This window comes from Schistocerca nitens, chromosome 4 (genome assembly GCF_023898315.1).
Source record: "Schistocerca nitens isolate TAMUIC-IGC-003100 chromosome 4, iqSchNite1.1, whole genome shotgun sequence".
NCBI lineage: Eukaryota > Metazoa > Arthropoda > Insecta > Orthoptera > Acrididae > Schistocerca > Schistocerca nitens.
The window spans coordinates 873,749,075-873,773,246 of NC_064617.1; the positions used below are offsets into that span (position 1 = coordinate 873,749,075).

At 39.1% G+C, this 24,172-nt stretch overlaps 1 protein-coding gene across 1 annotated transcript in view; it reads left to right on the forward strand.

Moving 5' to 3' along the window:
• The window catches only part of LOC126253363 (serine/threonine-protein phosphatase 6 regulatory ankyrin repeat subunit A-like), a 199,494-nt gene that overhangs the window by 45,710 nt on the left and 129,612 nt on the right, over nt 1–24,172 (forward strand). Inside the window, exon 3 of the mRNA XM_049954637.1 lies at nt 22,562–22,660. Coding sequence (XP_049810594.1) covers nt 22,562–22,660 — 99 coding nt within the window. The remainder of the gene's footprint in view (nt 1–22,561; nt 22,661–24,172) is intronic.

A 24,172-nucleotide genomic window follows, 5' to 3' on the forward strand; every position in this document is an offset into this window, starting at 1 on the left:
AGTGAAAGAACTGGAAGCAAGGTGTAGCAAAGCTAACGCAGTGAGCGCTCAGCTATGATCTACTCTCTTCCGCAAGAAGGAAGTCAGTACCAAGACTAAGTTATCTGTGCACCGTTCAATCTTTCGACCAACCTTGTTGTATGGGAGCAAAAGCTGGGTGGATTCAGGTTACCTTATCAACAAGGTTGAGGTTACAGATATAAAAGTAGCTAGGATGATTGCAGGTACTAGTAGATGGGAACAATGGGGCACAATGAGGAAATCAAAGAAAAACTGGGAATGAACTCTATAGATGTAGCAGTCAGGGCGAACAGGCTTAGATGGTGGGGTCATGTTACACGCATGGGAGAAGCAAGGTAACCCAAGAGACTCATGGGTTCAGCAGTAGAGGGTAGGAGGAGTCGGGGCAGACCAAGCAGAAGGTACCTGGATTCGGTTAAGAATGATTTTGAAGTAATAGGTTTAACATCAGAAGAGGCACCAATGTTAGCACTGAATAGGGGATCGTGGAGGAATTTTATAAGGGGGCTATGCTCCAGACTGAACGCTGAAAGGCATAATCAGTCTTAAATGATGATGATGATGATGATGATGATGATGATGCTTCGTCACATCACCCCCTCATTTGATTGACCAAATAGATATTGCAAATAGCTAACTGAGCAATTCAGTGAGCACAAGTGATGCCAGAAGTTTGGTTTAAGATCTACGCACAATAAAACATTACAAAAGAAATCTTATGAAAAACTACAGTACATATGTTTTTTTCAAATTTATACTAATATGAACTGTCCATTTGAAAATCCTCATACAAAATATTTACATACAGCGTATTGTACATTTACACAAAATATCTACAAGTTATACTTTTAATAAAGATTGGCATCTTCATCGAAAGTGATGTCCTTTTTGGGTAAACAAAGTTTACATTCAAAGATACATATCATTTGATACAAGTCCTGTCTTGCTTCAAATAATAAGTCCTCTCCTGAGTTGCAATATACAGAAAATTTCACTTGCTCAATGTTAAGTATTTTTCACAAGCACTTGCACACCTTTAATGAGCTTTAACAGATTTTCTCACCAAGTTGTCCATGCCTTCAATAGGTCCAAGTGGCAGTTAGTAAGGAAATGCACTGCTATCACTCTATCAGTTCCCTTGGAGGTCGTTCTCATCTGCCACAGTATATGAAGAAATGAGACAAAATGCCCTACTTTGGTACACTTACTTTTACTTCTAACTTAAGTATAAGAAAAAAATTGTTTAACACTAATGGCAAATGATAGTCATTACATCCTAAATAAATATATTGCATAGTTCTCATAACATTACAATAATTAGCACTAAAATTGACTGTAGTGTGAAAGGTGTGGGGTAGTAAAAATTTAAAATCAAGTGCACATGACACTACAAAACATTACTCTTAAGTCATAACTGTCTGAAACTAGATAAACTTGAAAGCTTTTTGTTTCTTTCCCATTTGCAAAATATCACCTTAGTGACTAAAATACGTACATTACCTCTAGTACAAACTCAAAATGTGCAGTAGCATAGATTTACTAATCATATAGCTTAATTACTATCCAGATCAAGATTAAGGGGATGAAAGTTGTACCAAATCATTGCCCCACTTGTCTATCAACTCTGAGCACTACTCTCATTCAACCAGAAAATTAAATCCTCATAAAATCACAAACTGTTACCAAATGGTTGACCTGTCAGAATATTCACATCAGTCAAGCACCACAGTTACCAGTTAATCAGCAAAATTACTGTTCTTCATGCCAGTATTACCACTTTGAACTCATAATCCCTCAGGTACCACACCAAAATATTGCTCTTTTTGTTAAGCTCTCATTCCCAGCTGCAGTGTCATGAATTGCACAATATAAACAGTACCCTATGTTGCCCAGTTAAAAATTTACGTCCTCAATACAGTTACATGACATTTGTTTGTTAACAGTCATCCTTTATCATTAATCATGTCTATCAGCTCCATTATTTTACTTACATTTCTTTCCTTGTTAGCTAGTGGAGTGCATTCTCAAAAAATATCCCTACTGCAGAGACAGGCTCCGTAACCATTAAGACCATAACTTTATTCATTATTTTATTATTTCATTTTGCTTCATTATGTAATAAATAAACACCTGCTCTGCTTATCTAAAGCAAAATTGATTCTACAGAAAAACACTCAACAGTAACACATCCAGTTATCACTTTTCTACCTATTATTTCACTGTATTCCATCAAATTACTTAACATTCTAGCCTGAAGTGCAATATACATACATGTCTTTCTTACTCTTTCCACACACCTTACTCCAGGTAATTATGTTTAAAGTTGTAATTACCGAATGTTAGAAAAGGCTGTACTATGACACACTTCTATGGGTAGAGTGTTATCTCAATATACTAACTGCACTGAACACAACCACTTCTATTATACCACAATTAATATTAAGATCTCATATTTAAGATGGTTTTTACCGCATATTGCCTCTGCTGCTGCACCAATGAGCTGATTACTTCAGATGGTAATTGTAGTTTTCAGATAACATACACCTTCTCCTCCACATATGCTGACATCTTTCATTTTCAGTTTACCTTCCAGTTGTTTGACAGAAATTCTTTAACCATGGTACCACTTTATTTTCTTCCATCCTCTTATGATTGCATTATTTATCACTAACACAACATAATATATATAAATAATATTGGAGAAACCTTTTCTAAAATATACTTATACTAAAGAACCCTACTGTACAAAATCACATGAAAGTAGAAGATAGACTGTTCCCGATTCACTAATGAACTACAGATAGGATAGGAGAAGAGTTTGATTGTCTTAGGAAACACAAAATATGAGACAGACAGCTGGGGTAAGTTTCATTTCTACATAATGAATCCAACGCAGAATGTTGAACCCCCTGCTTGCTTGTAGGTCTTATTCCTAGTTCAATGCACTCTCCATTTTCCTAACGAAATCAATGCTACACAAGTTCAAAAATGTTTCAAACTGTTGTGGATCAATACTCAAACATCTAATTGATGATATATAGGGTTTCAGGTCAATAATGTTCTTTAGCTCAAAAGTCCTGTTAGTCTTTGTGCAGGCCAATTCATAAGAGTTGTTATGGGGAATGCGTACCACTTTGAAAGGAACATGATACATTTGCAAAAACTTCTTAATATCATCATTTACTTTGCTAGATTTTTGTTTAGTTTTAATAAGGGTAAGGTCACCTGTTCTGAAACAAGTTGGATTCACTCCTTTGTCATGCCTTCTCTTTCTTTCTGATGCTTTCTTTTTCATCATCTCTTTAGCCAATCTAATCTTTTTGTCCTATGCTACTTCACTTACCTGAGGGAAATCCACTTCTTCTCTGATGCTGTTGCTGGGCCTCTCGTTGAACATAAGCTCACATGGAGTATATCCTGTTGATTTCTTCCACAAATTGTTGATAATGTTTTCAAAACATCAAATATGACCTGCTCAAGTAGTGTGTTTCTTGCTACAATAAGTCCTGCACAGTTTATTAATCTCCTTCATAACCCTTTCACTCATGTTCCTTGTGGAAAATAGGTAGAAATCTTTATGTGTTTTGTCTTGTGTATTGCCATACAGTGTTCAAACCTCTCTGAAACAAATTGTGGACCATTGTCAGACAAAAGTGATCTTGGTATCCCTGCATTGCAAAAGTAATCAGATGTCAACTTCTCAATTATAGTACTAGTATTTGCCTTCTTAATTGGATACAGTTTTACATATTTTGAGAATGTATCCAAAACAATGAAAATATATTTACAACCTCCTGTAGATGCAGGCAACACTCCTTCAAGGTCAACTGTTATAAGCTCTTTAGGCTCGCTAGGAAGGACAGAATGCATTAAGCCTTTTGATGGCACCCCAGTTGTCTTCACTCTCTGACATTTATCAAGCTACTGTTTTCCTGGTCCCATAATGTCCATAAATCTCATGCAAGTAGTCAATAAATTTATCAACATGTTGGTCAGGAAAGTGTAACTTCCAGTTCTGATCATTCAAATTTTTCCTCCTAAACAACAACCCTTTATGTATAGTATAGTACTGTTTCACATTTGGCATGTTGTCTGAATTGTAATATTGCTTAACTAACCTTCAATTTGGATCTTCATTCTGCTCCCTTCTCATCTGCTTGCAAATCCTCCTAATAAGCTTCTCATCCTTCACTCCCTGCAAATAAAACAATCTTACCTGTTCTTCACGCTTTTCACCACTGTCAGTATCCTTCTTCCATGCTGACATTCTAGATAATGCATCAGCCACAATATTGTCTTTTCCCTGCACATTTCTTACCTCCAAATCAACTGTTGCAAATATAAAGTCCACCTAGTTAACCTGGTGTGTTTCAGCCTGCACTTCTGAAGATAACTCAGAACCTTATGATCTGTATACACTAAGGTCTTATGTCCAAGCAAATAGTATTAAAACTTTTGAAATCCAAAAATAATTGCCAAAGCCTCTAATTCTGAAATGTAATAGTGCTTTTCATGTGGCTGTAATGTTCTACTAGCAAAAGCAATAGTTTTGTGTTCAACCCCCATCTCATTAGGTGCTAATTGGAAAATTTCTACCACCAAACCAGAAAAACTTGCCTCAGTACTCATACAGAAAGGAAGTGAAAAATCACATCTCACTATTTGCTAGTTCTTTTTTCAAACTCTGAAATGCCTCTTGACATTTCTCTGTCCAATTCCACACCACATTCATTTTCCACAAATTACCAAGGCAAGGATGATTAAATGACTGATCTGATATGAACTTTTGGTAGAAGCCAAACAAGCCAAACATAGCTTTAAGATCCTTCTTGTTCTTTGGGGGTGGGAAATCCGCAATAGTAGCAAGCTTTTTTGTATCAGGCTTTATATTTTCCTCGTTAATTCTGTGACCCAAAAATGAAATTTCCTTCTTTACAAATTCAGATTCACTTAATTTTAGTTTCACACCTCCTCTATGCATAGCTCTCAGTACTCCATCCAGAATCTTACAGTGCTGGAACCATTCTGCACTCGCTATCAGGATACCATCTACATAGACGGTTATTTCATTGGTTAATATCTCACCTAGCACCTTGTCAATTGCTCTGATAAACACACACACAGACTAGTTTGGACCAAATGGCACTACACAGTATTGCTAACACTTACCTTCATGTAAAAATGCTGTATGTGGCCTAGATTCCTTGGCCAAACTGATATTCCAATAGCCAAAAGTCACATCAAAAGAAGTCATAAATTTACATCTGTGGAACTTTTGCAAAATTTCATCAGTGTTAGCTGGTCTGTCACTCTCCCCTATTCCAATGTCATTCAACTTTCTGGCATCCAGGACCAACATGACACCACTGATACCTGCTGGCTGACATTTCAATAATCCCCCATTAGACCATCTTTTGAATTCCAGAATGAGATTTTCACTCTGCAGCTTCGGTAGCTCAGATGGTAGAGCACCTGCCCGTGAAAGGCAAAGGTCCCGAGTTCGAGTCTTGGTCGGGCACACAGTTTTAATCTGCCAGGAAGTTTCATCTTTTGAATTTCTTTCCTCACTGCTTCCTTTTTCGAAAATGGAATAATATAAGGTTTTTTGAAAAACAGTTCATGACCCTTAAGCTTTAATTTGCACTCAAAATCTTTTACCAAACCTGGCCTGTCTGAAAATGCCTTGCAGTTGCTCAGAATACCTTTTAATTCCTCCCTTTGGCTATTTGTAATACCTTCAATATTCTCAACTCTCTTTATTATCTCTCCTCTTCTTCCTCAGTATCCTGCTCAGTGGACAAAACTCTTAATAGCAAATCTAATTCAGTTTGCACACATTCATCCGTACCTCCCAAAAATGATACTTCGTACCTACTTCTGTTGCACTTAAAACTAAACTTACTACTAGCAAAATCAATATTTACACATCATTTACACAAGAAATTAGTCCCAAATATTACATTTATGCTGAGATTGGGAATTACCAAGAAACTGCACTCCAACAGCTGTCTGGCCAATTCCGTAGTTAACAGTACCTCTTGTTTCACACTCTTTGATAGCTTACCAGTAGTACCAATAATTTTTATTCCAGAGACATGTGCCACTACTATGTCCTCTGTGTTCTTAATAAATTTAAAAAATACCTGTTAAATGCCATTCAAATCACTACAACTGTCCAGTAAACACTTAACATGTATACCTTGTGCACTTACTGTTATTACAGGGTGTCACACTTCCTTTTTACTTAATATGCGACCTTCTTCATACAACACATCCTAACTAATCCTCTCACAGGAAAAATCACCCAGCGTACCAAATTAATTATCAGACACAGTCAAATGACATCATGGCCCTCTTCCTCATTACCACTCTCAAACTCCAACTCTTCACTAGACCTCTATTCTTTATTTACTTACCACATGGCCATCATTATCAATTATAAATTCATATACCTGGTCCTCACCACTACTGGATTTATCACTGCTATCATCATTACCTTTACTGTCAGAATCAGACCCACTATCAATTTCACTGTCCTCAAATATTTGGCTGATTAGTTGGTCCTTGTTTCCAGTATTAGATCACAAAGCAAAACACCTGAACTTCTTATATTCTCTTAAAAATTTAATATCCATCTTGACACTTTGGACATCCTGAGCAACAGTAACACACTCTGTTTCATTACTTAATTTTGTTATAGTAACTTCCTCCTCTTTTTTTACACAATAAACACTGCTACATGCACCATCATTCAACATCTCACTAGAATTAGAAATTACACTTGTCTTACTACTATCATTTACATTACCCTTACCTATTATTACAGCACGTTTATATACACATGGCTCTTCATCACTACCTGCTCTAGTGCAAGCCAAAACTGGAGCATTATCTATTTTAAATGGTTTGATCCAGAATTAAAGTCATCTCCTTCATTTCTTTTACTTGAATTTCTCCTACCATTTCTGTACCCATTCTGGCTATCCTCCACCCAATCATTCCTTGAATTTCTATTGTAATTAATCTTATTCATCCTATTTACCTGAAATTCTCTCCCTGATTGAATATTGTCATCAAAATTCCTCCTATGATCTTCCACTGAGGGCTTCAATCTCTCCACTTTATCAACGTAATTCAAGAAATCACTAATATTACCCCTAGGGGCAGGTACAAGCCATTCTTTAACTTTATGAGGCAGCTTAGTTTCTAAACCTATAATTATTGATTCACTACCTAGCTCTTTGTCCAAATATTTCTGTTTGTTTATCCAAAGCTGACAGAAACCTTTCACAGTACCCTTCCTAGAGTTAAATCTCTCTCATCCACAAAATACATTCAAAATTCTCTGCTGCTTATCTTTGGATCAATATTCATCTAAAAAAAGCTTTATCAAAGCTTTGCCATGAAGCACAACTATCAGCTACTCGAGCTGCCAATCCCCCTTCAGAAAAGCTCTCACAAATGACATTTTCTCTTTGTCTTTCCACATTTCAGGCAAATCATTAAATCCCCTAATAAAATCCAGTGGATGCACTTCCCCATATGGTCCAAAATTATTAAATTTCTTACAACTAACAAATGAAGGACTGTTTGGGATGCTACATACTCCATGCTTTAGATTTTATACCTCTTTCATCTTTTTCTCCATTTCATTCAATTACTAATCTACATTTTTATTTACTTTTACCAGTTTTTCCTCTACCACTAGTAAACACTTGGTTGCTACCTCTGTTTCTAGATCATTTTCAATCTGATTGTTTTGGTTCTCAAGTTTAACACTATTTTCAGCACAAAATTTCACGGCTGCTTTGACTTCATCTTTACACTGTTTTTCAGGAGCCTCCACCCTCCTACTATAGTCATCATAAAGCTTCCTTCTGTCTTTTACACATGTACTTCTCATCAATGTTAATTTCTCATTACTGTTATGTACTAATGTCTTCATCTTTTCATCACAATCTTTAGCTACCAGTTCAACCTTCTTATGTAATTCTAAAAGATTAGAGCTGACTCCCTAATCTCCTTCTTCATTTCTTTCTTCAGTTCATCCTTTAAGTTAACCATGTCAGTTCTAATGCTATCAGTTTTCTTTTCCACCGTATTAATGTCTTTTTTCATACTACTAATGTCTTTATGAACTACTAATGTCTCTTTTCATATTACTAATGTCTTTGTTCATACTCATATTACTCAAACTACTCATAATTTACATTAACATCCCATCCACTTTTCCATCTGCCATAAACTTTTGCCCTTGCTGATTTTTGCTGCTAGGTTCCTCCTCCTTAACCTTAACAATCTCATGCACTTCAGTACTGTTTTCGTCAATTTCGCTCACCTCACCATACAATATAGATGATCCTTTTAACATTTCATCCACAATAGGACTTTTGTCGGCATCATTCAAAGTTACATTCAAGTCTGATTTATAAGCACTATCATTTACTGAACCAGGCCCCTGTTGTGCCTTGTCTCCCATCACTGTCTTATTCATTAAGGCCACTCATTATGTATCACTTAATATGAAACAGCTTTTGCTTTGAAATTAACTTGTTTATAATCACTCATCTGCTGCTGGAGTTATCAATCTCTGGTCAGCTGTGCCCACCTGCGTGCTGATTGGCTGCTCCTGTACTCAGAGGTTGCTTCCATAGAACCCACTTGCTGACTGGTTGCTGTTATACTGTGGCCATGAAACCCATGCACTGATTGGCTGTTGCACCACTGCACTGTAAACCACTGTTGAGTTCACTGTTTAAATTTCACAATTCCTTGTTTATTGTGGGTACGTACAGTATTCCTCACCCGGGACACCACATGTGATAATTCACCTTCTTTAATTCTTCATCGATTGTCCTCGGTGTCGATGTACTGCATTGCCACACTGACTGAAAATTGGGGTTTGTAATTCCAACACTGACTACTGTAAATAATGTAGCCAACAGGTGCACAGTTGTGTTTCATAGTACTTTAATTTCACTGTTCACAACCCCCCCAATAATACACAGTTATATGGCCAGTGCACTATTGTCTAACTTTCGAAAAGCCTCATTAACAGTTTGCAGGCAAACCTCCACATACTGCTACAATAGTTTACTATTGTACACCTACGAGTAGTAAAAACCTAACCACAAGGTTCACAGTTCTTGAAGAACAGAAATGTGCATATGGAGCAGACACTGTCATTGTTTTAACACACAGTAACACTTGTTTCACAGTTAAGTTGAAGTGTTGTTGTTGTTCTAACCAACACAAGTTTCTCATCTGAAACTTGGCTGTGGGCTCACTTTCTCAGGACCAAAAATTGGGCTCTTATATATCTTCACAATAATAGGTACTGAAACTACAGTGTTCGAAGTTAAATTTATGGAAATTACGATTAAACTTAACTCATTAAATTAACTGAATATATCAAAAAATTTGTTCTTTTTAACAGTTTCTTCTACTGCAAGGGTTAAGCCGAATTATTTGTTTAAATGATGAAATTAACATATATCATTAGGCAAACAATGCTTTTGACAAAACTGTTAATCACTTTGGAATTAATTAAGGGCTGCCTTTGCTAACATGTTTTCAAATAGAGCGAAATAGATCCTTTAAGAATGCTATTAGTTGTTCCTCCAAATGTTTATAATTAGTACAGAATTTATATTTGTTTATAAATCAACAATAGAACTTAAGTTACGAAACAAATACTGGTTTCACCTTATAAAAAAATACATTAACTAGGCATAATTGAAATAAATTAAACAACCAATTACATGTGGGACCGATGACCATAGCAGTCTTGTCCCTTTAATCCCATAAACCAATTACATGTGTAAAACTAAGCAAAAAATTAGACCTGGTGTTATATTCTTTAAAACTGAGGGCCAACCTTTCTCTTTTATGAAAATGCAGATTATACTCATGTAGGTTAAAGGTAATTAGTTAAAATTGAAAAAACGAATTTAAGTAGGCAGATGGCAAAACAAGAGGGAAAGTAAAAATAGCTTGCTTCATCACTAAGTCCTTTGCATACAACCTAGCCACCTGTGGTCATCACATCTGCAGTGATGAGCCATCTCTCTCAGAATATACTGAGGGTTTCACTGAAGCCTTCACAGACCGTAATTATCCTCCCAACCTTGTACAAAAACAAATCTCCCATGCCTTATCTTTCCAGTCCCCCACCACCTCACAAAGTTCCACCGTCCGGCCACAGAGGAGCATTCCACTTGTAGCTCAGTACCACCCAGGACTGGAGCAACTGAATTACATTCTCCGCCAGGGTTGTGACTACCTCTTATTGTGCCCTGAAATGAGAAACGTCCTGCCCACTATCCTTCTCACCTCTCCCACAGTGGTATTCCCCCGACCACAGAACCTACACAATATACTCGTCCATCCATATACAATCCCTGCTCCCAACCCCTAGCTCATGGCTCATACCCCTGTAATAGACCTAATGCAAGACCTGTCCTATAAATCCTACCACCACCTACTCCAGTCTGGTCAAAACATCAAAAATGGTTCAAATGGCTCTGAGCACTATGGGACTCAACTGCTGAGGTCATTAGTCCCCTAGAACTTAGAACTAGTTAAACCTAACTAACCTAAGGACATCACAAACATCCATGCCCGAGGCAGGATTCGAACCTGCGACCGTAGCGGTCTTGCGGTTCCAGACTGCAGCGCCTTTAACCGCACGGCCACTTCGGCCGGCTCAAAACATCACCTATCCCATCAAAGGCAGGACTACCTGTGAAACCAGTCATGTGATCAACAAGCTAATCTGCAGCCACTGTGCTGCATTCTATGTGGGCATGACAACCAACAAGCTGTCTGCCCGCATGAATGACCACTGACAAACAGAGGCCAAGAAACAAGTGGATGACCCTGTTGGCACTACACACGCTGGCAGATGATGTTCACCAAACATTTGCCATACCCACACCCAACCATTGGAATGTCATATTGTGTACCATGATTCGTCATTCCTCACAATGTTTTTCCAGTGTTCAATTGTCCAATGTTTACGCTCCTTACTCTAAGTGAGGCATTGTTTGGCATTGACCACCTTGACGTGTGGCTTATGAGCAGCCACTCGATTGTGAAATCCAAGTTTTCTCACCTCCCACCTAACTGTCATAATACTTGCAGTGGATCCTGATGCAGTTTGGATAGGTGGATAGATGTCTGCCTATTACACATTATGACCCTCTTCAACTGTCACCAGTCTGCCCAGTCTGTCAGTCAACAGACGAGGTTGACCTGTACGCTTTTGTGCTGTACATGTCCTTTCATGTTTCTACTTCACTATCACATTGGAAACAGTGGACCTAGGGATGTTTAGGTGTGTGGAAACCTCGCATACAGACATATGACACAAGTAACACCCAATCACCTGACCACGTTCGAAGTCCATGAGTTCTGTGGAGCCCCCCGTTCTGCTTTCTCACAATGTCTAATGACCACTGAGGTCGCTGATATGGAGTATCTGGCAGTAGGTGGCAGCAAAATGCACCTAATACAAAAAACATATGTTTTTGAGGGTGTCTGGATACTTTTGATCACATAGTGTATCAATCATTTCCAGAGCCCTCACCTTTTGCCCACTCCCAAATTCAATCATGCAGGACTTGTTAAAGACCTTCTCTCCTTCTCTCAGTCTCTACAGTGGAAACTTTTTTTTGCCACCAGCCTTACGTATCAGACTCTACCAAAGACCGATGTTGAACCCTGGCTAACTCAGTTTGCTCCTCCATCCAACCGCGATCCAACCTCACTGCCCTCAAATCACCCCTATCAACTTTCCAGAATTTCTTAACTTCTAACCTTGTCTCACCATCATTCCTCTACACCCTCAATAAGCAAACTAACTTTACATCTGCAGAAAGAATGACAGTGCACCATCTAAAAACTGCTCCTGACCTTATAATCCTACCTGTGGATAAAGGATCCACCACTGTTGTTTTGAACTGCAAGGATTGTCTGGCAGTAGGAATCTGCCAGCTGTCAGATACATCCACCTACAAACCTTGCCACAGTGACCCATTCAAGAAATCCAGGAGGATCTCCAATCACTCGTCAAATCCTTAGGTCCATCCCAGAACCTCTCCCCGGAGTCCATGTCTCAGCTCACCCCTACCACTCCCAGCACTCTTACCTTCTACACGCTTCCTAAAGTCCATAAACCCAACCACCCAGGATGCCCCAATTTGGCCAGTTACTGTGCCCCCACTGAGAGCATCTCTGCTCCCATAGACCAACACCTTCAACCTACTACCCACAACCTGCCCTCCTATGTAAAAGCTACCAACCATTTCCTCCACCGACTCTCCACAGTTCCAGTCCCTTTTACACATGGTGTCCTGCTCACCACTATTGATGCCACTTCCCTTTACACTAACATCCCTAATACCCATGGCCTTACCACTATTGAACACTACCTTTCCACTGGTTGTACTCAACCCAACAAGTCACCATCCTAGATGCTGACCTCCACCTCAAAGATGATTAGATCAGTACCTCCATCCACATCAAACCCACTAATTACCAACAATACCATCCTGTTGCTGAGGACACTGCCAAACATGACATCCTTCATTTCAGTGACTGCTTCACAGCCTTTGCCATATGGACCTTTCCCACCAACACAGGTTTTTCTGAATTGCGCTGGTGAGAAATTCTCCTGCAGTATATCCTACATTCCCATAACCCTCCTGGCCTCAACCTTTGTTAGTCATTTCCTCTCCCATCCACCACTTTCTCTATTCCCATTCCAGCACTACACATCCCTCTTTCCTCCATCACACCCAGTCTTTTAAGTTCTCTCCTTTTCTGCTATCAAATACCCCCTTCCCACCTCTACTTAGCCCTTTGGTTAACCTCCCAACTGCACATAGCTGCCCTACCCTCTTTCTACCTTGACCCTGTGCACTCCTCAACAGCACGTCACTGTCCACCACCCCTACCCTACTATCCTTTCCCCTCTCCACCCCAGTCTCCTCCTTACTCTCACCCAGTTGGCACTCCCATCATGCACTGGTGTTGCTGCTCACAGTGTGGCCTCAGTTGCCTGAGAGTGCAGTCATGTGTGTGTGTGTGTGTGTGTGTGTGTGTGTGTGTGTGTGTGTGTGTGTTTGTCGTCAAATTTTCACAAAGGCCTTACTGGCCGAAAGCTATATTTATGACAGTCTTTTTGTTGTGCCTATCTGGGACTCAGTGTATTCTTTTCACAATATTGTTTCTTTACATACTGGATTTTCCATTGCTCAAATCATCTTTCGTTTCCTTCCATCAGTACTTTTCTACTACTCTCCAATTTGTTGCTTAATATCCCCATGAGCCAATAAAATGTCACCATTCATCTTATGTAACACTTCTAGCTTCATTTCGGTTGGCACCATCACTCATGGTCCCAATTTCTTATCCTCCCCGCATGAACCATGGACCTTGCCATTGGTGGGCAGTCTTGCGTGCCTCAGCGATATGGATGGCTGTACCGTAGGTGCAACCACAACAGAGGGGTATCTGTTGAGAGGCCAGACAAACATGTGGTTCCTGAAAAGGGGCAGCAGCCTTTTCAGTAGTTGCAGGGACAACAGTCTGGATGATTGACTGATCTGACCTTGTAACACTAACCAAAACAGCCTTGCTGTGATGGTACTGCAAACATTACAAGCATGCAGCTTTACTGTATGGTTAAATGATGATGGCGTCCTCTTGGGTAAAATATTCCGGAGGTAAAATAGTCCCCCATTCGGATGTCCAGGTGGGGACTACTCAGGAGGACGTCGTTATCAGGAGAACTAGAACTGGCGTTCTACGGATTGGAGCGTGGAATACCAGATCCCTTAATCGGGCAGGTAGATTAGAAAATTTAAAAAGGGAAATCGATAGGTTAAAGTTAGATATAGTGGGAATTAGTAAAGTTCGGTGGCAGGAGGAACAAGACTTTTGGTCAGGTGAATACAGCGTTATAAATACAGAATCAAATAGGGGTAATGCAGGATAGGTTTAATAATGAATAAAAATAGGAGTGTGGGTAAGCTACTACAAACATCATAGTGAACACATTATTGTGGCCAAGATAGACATGAATCCCATGCCTACTACAGTAGTACAAGTTTATATGCCAACTAGCTCTGCAGATGATGAAGAAATTGATGAAATGTATGATGAGATAAAAGAAATTATTCAGGCAGTGCAGGGAGACGAAAATTTAATAGTCATGGCTGAATGGAATTTGAGAGTAGGAAAAGGGAGAGAAGGAAACATAGTAGGTGAATATGGATTGGGGGTAAGAAATGAAAGAGGAAGCCGTCTGGTAGAATTTTGCACAGAGCATAAGATAAACCTAGCGAACACTTGGTACTAGAAACAAAAAAGGAGGTTGTATACATGGAAGAATCCTGGAGATGCTAGAAGGTATCAGATAGATTATATAATGGTAAGACAGAGATTTAGGAACCAGGTTTTAAATTGTAAGACATTTCCAGGGGCAGATGTCAACTCTGACCATAATCTGTTGGTTATGAACTGTAAATTAAAACTGAAGAAACTGCAAAAAGGTGGGAATTTAAGGAGATGAGACCTGGATAAACTGACTAAACCAGAGGTTGTACAAAGTTTCAGGGAGAGCATAAGGGCACAATTGACAGGAATGGGGGAAAGAAGTACAGTAGAAGAAGAATGGGTAGCTCTGAGGGATGAAGTAGTGAAGGCAGCAGAGGATCAAGTAGGTAAAAAGACGAGGGCTAGTAGAAATCCTTGGGTAACAGAACAAATATTGAATATGACTGCTGAAAGGAGAAAATATAAAAATGCTGTAAATGAAGCAGTCAAAAAGGAATACAAACGTCTCAAAAATGATATCGACAGGAAGTGCAAAATGGCTAAGCAGTGATGGCTAGAGGACAAATGTAAGGATGTAGAGGCTTATCTCACTAGGGGTAAGATAGATACTGCCTACAGGAAAATTAAAGAGACCTTTGGAGAAAAGAGAACCACTTGTATGAATATCAAGAGCTCAGATGGAAAACCAGTTCTAAGCAAAGAAGGGAAAGCAGAAAGATGGAAGGAGTATATAGAGGGTCTATACAAGGGCGATGTACTTGAGGACAATATTATGGAAATGGAAGAGGATGTAGATGAAGATGAAATGGGAGATACAATACTGCATGAAGAGTTTGACAGAGCACTGAAAGATCTGAGTCGAAACAAGGCCCCAAAGGGTAGACAACATTCCATTAGAACTACTGACGGCCTTGGGAGAGCCAGTCCTTACAAAACTCTCCAGCTGGTGAGCAAGATGCATGAGACAGGCGAAATACCCTCAGACTTCAAGAAGAATATAATAATTCCAACCTCAAAGAAACCAGTTGTTGACAGATGTGAAAATTACCAAACTATCGGTTTAATAAGTAACAGCTGCAAAATACTAACACGAATTCTTACAGACAAATGGAAAAACTGGTAGAAGCCGACCTCGTTGAAGATCAGTTTGGATTCTGTAGAAATGTTGGAACACATGAGGCAATATTGACCCTATGACTTATCTTAGAAGAAAGATTAAGGAAAGGCAAACCTACGTTTCTATCATTTGTAGACTTAGAGAAAGCTTTTGACAATGTTGACTGGAATACTCTCTTTCAAATTCTAAAGGTGGCAGGGGTAAAATACAGGGAGCAAAAGGCTATTTACAATTTGTACAGAAACCAGATGGCAGTTATAAGAGTCGAGGGGCATGAAAGGGATGCAGTGGTTGGGAAGGGAGTGAGACAGGGTTGTAGCCTCTCCTCGATGTTATTCAATCTGTATATTGAGCAAGTAGTAAAGGATCGAATGTAGTTGAATTAAGTTGGGTGATGCTGAGGGAATTAGGTTAGGAAATGAGACACTTAAAGTAGTAAAGGAGTTTTGCTATTTGGGGAGCATAATAACTGATGATGGTCAAAATAGAGAAGATGTAAAATGTAGACTGGCAATGACAAGGAAAGCGTTTCTGAAGAAGAGAAATTTGTTAACATCGAGTCTAGATTTGAGTGCCAGGAAGTCGTTTCTGAAAGTATTTGTGTGGAGTGTAGCCTTGTATGGAAGTGAAATGTGGATGATAAATAGTGTGTGCTACAGAAGAATGCTGAAGATTAGATGGGTGGATCACATAACTAATGAGGAGGTATTGGATAGAATTGGGGAAAAGAGGAATTTGTGGCACAACTTGACAAGAAGGAGGGACTGGTTGGTAGGACATGTTCTGAGGCATCAAGGGATCACAAATTTAGCTTTGGAGGGCAGCATGGAGGGTAAAAATTGCAGAGGGAGACCAAGAGATGAATACACTAAGCAGATTCAGAAGGATGTAGGTTGCAGTAAGTACTGAGAGATGAAGAAGCTTGCACAGGATAGGGTAGCATGGAGAGCTGCATCAAACCAGTCTCAGGACTGAAGACCACAACAACAGTGTAGTGTCACCAGCGAAAATGGTGAATCTACAATATTCCGTACAGAGAGGGAGATCATTTATAAATATAATAAAATGTAGGGGGCCCAGGACTGAGCCCAACATAATAATCAGTCTGGCATGCTAAACCACTGTTGCTTGCCATATCTTCATTGACCCTTTGCACTGCTTGTTATTCCCCAAGTTCATGACCTAGTGACTGTATTACAGCTATTTTTCTGATTATTCCATCTGTATTTCCATGTTTTTTTCTTAGCTTGTGGATAACTTTTTATACAAATTCACAGAGTTTTAGTGCCCACCTTGTCAATCTACTGGATGGACCTTCAAACCAAGTAACCACTTCAAAGCAGAACAGTTCATCACTTCCCCAAGCTTCCTTCCACACAGGTAGCACCAGAACTACGTCAGTCCATACATCAACCCAAGCATTTCCTTTCTATTTTAGCACTATTCGTTGCTGCATTCAACTGGCTCAATGCATAGGTAACAGGGCATTCTTGATCATCAACCTCCTGGCTCAAAACACACCCCATAGTATGATTCAACCCATCACCTGATAATATGAACTCATTCTGGAAGTCTGGAAACACCAACACCAGACTCAACATTAATACCCTTTCCGACCCGACAAATGCTTGCTGGCATTCTTTCGACCATACAAACTTAATTCCCTGCTTTAGAGGTTTTGAGAGCAGCCTGGCAACAACCACAAATCTCTTTATGAATTTTCCATAATAATTTGCAAGACTGAGTAATGATTGTAATTCCTTGGTTGCTCATGGTACTGGAAACTTTTGCACTCCCTGTATTAACCTTCAATCAGTTCTTACACTCTCCATGCTAATGATATGGCCCAGATAGTTAACCACTTCCAGCACAATATAACATTTTACCATTCTGAGTTTAAAATGAGCTGGTTGTAATTTTTTTTAAACATTTCCCTCAGACATTGTCTATACTCTCACTTGTCCCTTGAAAAGATAATTATATAATCAAGATGTGTGAGACCTTTACACACTTTCACTCTTTTCAGCACTCCTTGCAGCATCTTTTGGAATGTTGCCGGCACATTCTCCAACACAAACAGCATTCTCGTATATAGCTGAAAATGCCGTTTTTGTTCTGCCTTCCAGAGCATCTTCTGACCGATGGTATCCACTGCATTAGTCCATTGTTGAGAATGACTGGCTTTATCCCAGGTTATGTGTTGTCCCCATCATGTTTGGAATTAGTCAGGCATCTGTCATAGTTTTACTGTTCAGTTGATGGTAACTGCAACAAACCGATACTTCCTTGAGGCATCCGTAGACTTTTTCAGCACGATCACTATTCCCGTTGGTTTATAAATTCCTCCAAAGCTGGTTGCAATGATTGTGGGATTCTGTACAGCCTCCTATACATTGCCACTTATTTGGGTTACTGGAATTGCAGGCAATGGCCCTTGCAGGAGAAAAAAATCTTGAAATGCTAGCAGGTCCTCCATTTGTGGCCTTTCTGTTCCTCTTAAATGACTCAGTTTCTCATGAAATGCAGTCCTAGCAGCATCCTGTGCATCATCACAGCCAACACCCCCTGTGTGGCAATCTTCCTCATCTGGAATTTCTAATACAGCCAATAACATTTCCTTTGACAACTTAACATCTCCATTGTCAAAATAATCCACATTGATGGGTACTACATTGCCTCCATCCCACTCTTCTATGCATACAATACTTCATTTCACCAAACAACATACTACATCCAATATTTCACTACCCTCTAGTGGTTCTAGTATACATAACATATCATCCGGTAATTCAGGCTCCAAATTCACCCATAGCATCTTCCTGGTGCCTCCTGAAACACGGTCATGCAAATAAAGCCTCAGTGTCATTGCTTATGGTTTAACTGGATTGTTTTGCACATTAGGCATTTTTAGCAGCAAATCAACTGTGACAATAATTTCCCTTAGTAAGTATTTCGTCCCACCACATTTTACTACACTTCATTGGAGGTAAATTATGGCATGATATTGATGCAGAAAGGCCAACTCTAGAGTCATGCTGTAGCCCTCGCTTACGTGAGATGCCACTTCTACACATATGAGAATGCAGGCTTTCTCAGCGAATCTCGATGACAAAATCTTCTCAGGTAGACAGCTGAGTCAGTGCGTCATTCTCTGGAAATGTTTCAACAAATTTCTTACTTTCCATCTTCAGGTGAAGTGAAGATGGCAAGTAAGAAACTTGCTGAAACATTGCCAGAGAACAATGCATTGACTTGGCTGTCAACTCGAGAAGATTTTATCATCATATCTACACATTGCTCAAACCTGGTTGCATCGAACAAAAAACTCATCACTACTGACCTGAATGTTCATATATCAGTACCCCATACCCCATGCAAGTTATAACATGTTAGGTTCCAATGCCTGCCTACTTCCCACTAACTCCCTTGAGGCCACTGACACATGTGCCCCTGTGTCCAACAAAATTTTGTATTTCCTATCATCTATCACACCCATTGTAGCACATTCCATGTTTGCATTCATTTTCACTGCATATAATTTTACGAGGAACCCTTATTGGTGACTTTGGGGTTCCCTCCTAACCTTAATGGACCCTTCCTTCCCCCTGGGCCACCTCTTTTACCACCCGAATGTCCTTGTTGGTGACCTACACCTCCCCTACTACCATTCCCGTTAAACTGATGGACACTCATTCATGGCTGGTAACACTATCCCTGTTTATCCACAATTAAAACATTATTTTTGATGCCAATATATTTCTTCAATCCATCATACTTGTTGATCTATCAATTTCCTTGTATTCCAGTGCCAACCTCACCCCAGCATGAAGATCTTTAGCACCTCTGTACATTTCCTCATAGAAATCTCTGGTTCCAAAGCCCTCAGAGAAAATATTGAGTGCTTGCTGCTTTGTCTGTTGTACCACCTCTTTATTCATCTTGTCATTCTGCAATAACTTCGTAGTTGTGAACATTTAACTTCCTAATCCTATCCACAAAGTCCTCAACTGCCTCATTGTGCCTTCTGAACACATCACTCAACTGCTCCTGAAAACACTGCACACTATTCTGCTTCCTATACCATTGTTCCAACCCCTGTCTTGGTCGAACAAAAGTCTCTGCATTATGCTACACTTCTGTGCAGATTGCAAATGACTTCACTTCCCCCTGTCAACTCTAACATCACAATCTGCAATAACTACATGTCCAACAAATCCCCTAAGTTAGACAATGATTTGAGATCTTTCATAAATGCTACCATATCCTTAGACAACCTGTCAGAGAAGGGACAAATAAGTTTAGCAGTAGCCAGATCCACCCCTTGGACGTGAGACCTCAGCAGTTCTATTTTGTGATCCATCTATGCCAATATATTATTCAAAACCATAATATCCACTCTAAACTGAGATACCTGATTCACTAACGATTACAAAGCCTCCTCACTGGTGACAACTTGTCTCTCTGACTTTGCCTCTGCCACAACTTCACTTATTTTCACAACTCAGATAAACATGGACAAATAACATAACTAATATAGATAGAACAGGTAGTTACAGAGTACTCTATCAGCTTACTTCTTCTGTCCTACCATGAGTCACCTGAACATCCTATACTGTCCATCTGTGTGCCAAAAATGACTACATGTAAAGCAATTCACTGCTACCAATTCAGTGCAGAGCACACTAACTACACTGCACAGAAGTGAGTAAATTGAATGTGGATCCTATCTTCATTCTTATCTGACACCTCACTGATGCCACATATTTCACCTGAGGTTACCAACCTGCCCATCAACCTGTAGCTGAAATGTCACCACCACATACAGCCACACTGACACTGTGGCCAGTAGTCCATGTACAAGTACACGAGCTGACTGATAAATAAAGTTTCAGTTCCGTTACTTTTCTGCTGCCTCACACTTTGTTTCAATTCCATTACTTTCCTGGTGTGTCACACTTTTGGGGCAAGGATGGGGGGACAGGGGAGGGGAAGTGCAGCATGTGGAAACAATTTATCTAAAAATTGACTTTAGTTAATGTTACCTTTGATATAAACTTGTATTTTTTAATTCTCTCTGTGTCTAGTGCTTTTAAAGGGGTGGAAAAATATACAGAAAGACCACAAAATGCAACACATTACCATGCCTAATATGATGTAGGAAAACTGTTGCCAATCAAACCAGCTTCCAGTTGTCTCTTAATGGACATGTACAAGTCCTGTATGGTTTTCAAGGGAATTTTCTACCATTCTTCCTGCAAGACAGTGGCAAGTTCAGGTAATTATGAGGTAGACGGATAGCAATCGTGTGCCCTTCTCTCTGAAGTAGATCACAAAGGCTCACCAATATGGAGATCTGGTGACTGTGGTGGCCAGAGGAGATGTGGTAATTCATCCTCGTGCTCACAAAACAGTCCTGGATGATGCAGGCCGGTGCTCTGTCATCTTGTAACACAGTGTCACCATTGGTGGACACACACTGTACCATGGGCGGGACCTGATGAGCCAGTATGGTCACATAACCCTTGGCAGTAATGCAAACTTGCAGAGGTACCATGAGGGCTATAGAAGACCATGATACGGCTGCCCAAGTCATCACCAAACCCCCACCGTGTGTTGCTCTTGGGACATAATTTTGGCCAGAAGTTATATATGTTGTAAAACGAGATTTGTCTGATCAAATTAAATTCTTCCATTGCTCCATAGTTCACGTTTTCTGGCTTCAGCACCATGTTTTCATGACACGGGCATTTGGATCACTGATGTATGGTTTTGGAATTCCAGCTCATCCTACAATTCCCATCTTATGGAGGTCCCTTCACTTTGTTGTTGTGCTGGTAGGATTCCTGAGTGCAACATTCAGTTCTGCAGTGACTTTTGTACCAGTCATCCTCTAATTTTTTGTCACAAACCTCATCAAAGAACATCTGTCAAAAACATTCAGTACATACTTTTGTCCATGTTTTGAATTAGTGGATGATATTTTATCACTTTTCCTGTATGCAATATAAATCTGATGTAGTTTCTCTTGAGGCATCAAATAGTTCAACTAACTTGGTTATGAAAGCACCAGTCATATAAGCGCCAGTAATGTGTCCGCATTTGAATTCACTTAGTTCCAACATAATACACTCATGCTACACTGAACACTGTTCTAACCACAACTGACATTTGCAGTACATTGAGAAAATTGCACAGGTGCTGTTTGTGGTCAAATACAACAGCACCACCTGCAGGCTAGGTTAGCATCTGCATTTATGTTCAAGCATGCATTTTTCATGGTGTTTCCATATTTTTGTCCAACCCCTGTATGTAACAGCATAATTTGTATCTTTTGTTGTGAGTAATAAATTCATTTCAATACACTTAAATGCTGTGTACATTATTATACATGGTGTACCAGTCTTACCTAGAAGGTTATAAGTCAGCTGGTTTTTCAGTTCACTCTCTTTTCCCCAGTTTTCCAATTCACTCTCTTTTTCCTCATTAGAGTTGCAAGCTTATCCCAAACTGCATTAACAAATGTTGAATAACAGAGCTTAAACATTTTTATTAATGGTTGTTAATGAAGAATACAAACACTATTGATTCTTTCTGGAGTGAAGATATACAAAATACTCTACCATATTTGTCTGTTTTTAGAAGCACAGTTGCAGGTTTTTTTTTTTTTTATAATGAATAAGATCAAAACAAGTTCCTTTACATTACTGTATTAATTCCATTACACCTTATAGGCATTTGGATCCAAATGAAATTTTGCATCTCTTTTGTATGGTACACAGAAACAATCTGGTGTTTACACGTCATTGAACCTGAGCTGAATATTTATGTATTTTTGTATGTTAAGTTATTCACAGAGCTCTGTCACTTTAGTGCTGCTTTTTGCCTTATGTTTTACAAGACTCCAAATAACAGTATTTCTTTGACTCTAATTATTAGCCACATATGTTTGTTGCACTTTCAGGTTGACAACAACTTTTGCTCTTGTTTAAGAGACAATGGTTCACATTTTATTTTTCTATCTTTATTTTTTAAATTTTCTTTTGAATGTACATGGACCTAACCAATTGTGTCCCTTTTTTCCAGATGCTCAAATTGTTGATTGATGCTGGAGCAGACGTGAATTTCAAAGATGACCATGGTTGCTCACCACTTCAAGAAGCCCTTAGTTCTGGAAGTTTTAAGGCATAGTCCCTATATAATTATCCAAACAAGAGATGAAACTCTGTGATGCATACTTTTGTAGCTACTCTTCCTTTCCATGAATATATTGCACAAAACAAAATTTATAAGCAGATTTTAATGATTCACCAGAGAGCTTGAAAAATGTGTCTGTTTAGTAACTGTGTAGAAAATAACATCCTAGAAGGGAATTACCCAAGTAAAGACAGCATGTGCTTGTCATTTTTTCATTATATCTTTGAATTTTCTGCTATAATAGCATACATGTTATTATTATTCTATCGTTTTCACATGGGATGTAATGAGTTACGCATGACCCTCTATCTAGCTTATAACAAATAGCACCTCCATAGTTTGGCTTCATAGAGCATTTAAGTAAGCTGTGTCATCCTCTACCAACAATATCACTATATATTTGAATGGAGGTGTCTGTGGTTATCACATCAGCCTGCAAGCTATTCATATCAGCTTTTCCAAATGAGCACAACACTTCCCTTTCATGTAGATCTACACTTGTCTGCATGGGCATGAGTCTATTCCATTTTAGTGTTCTGAAAAAGAAAAATTCCTTGAATTTATTGGAAATCAGAATTTGGTTCTCAGTGCGCCAGCTCATTGCAGAGAATGTATACTTTAGTAGCTGTTAAATATCATTAACTTTATTCACTGCATGCTTAAAGAGTCCTTAAATGAATATCATATAAAATTAGAAAAAGAGCTGATACTTTGGAGAGAGTTCCCACTTATCCACTTAAATCATGTGCTTGCTGCTTACATGGCTGCTAAGTAGGCCTCCTTTAATTGCATAGACTTATATTTGTCACAGGGTAAGACATGATTACATGTTGTGCAAAGCACTTAAAGCTTGATATCATTTGTAAATTTTCTGACCATAATTGTTCAGGATTGGCAACTTAACGTATGAACAGTTTTGGATTGATACATATATAAGTTAACATTCATATAGTTTTGATTGACCCTCTGACAGTGATGGTTAGTTAACCGTAATAAACAACATGGAATATACTTCAGTCAAGTGGCCACAATGAGAAAAGAGTAGGTGGAGATCTTCCGACAGTGTCAGTAGTGACCTACAGAATATCAGTCAGAATGACACATATGATGTGTTAGGTTTTAGAATTGTGAATTGTGTTTTATTCATCTCATGATGTACTTATGCAATCCATTTGGCTTGCGTACAAGAGACATGTCAAAAATTTATGGTACAATTACAGTGATTTTTACATTAATAAATAAAAGCACTACAATAAATAATAACACTATAAGGATATTTCTTGGAATACGTAACACATTGTATCCAGCTCAAATTTCCAGTTTGTCCTGTGTGAATTCATCCACTGAGTAATAACATTTCAGTGTCGGTACCTCATATAGCTTTACTTTATGTGAACCTAAATTCATCTGCATCAACTTGTTCCCTTTTAATTTATTTAGAATTTTCATTCCCATGTGTTGAGGTCCCTTGGCATACAGTCTGAGATGGTGGGTGGGGAG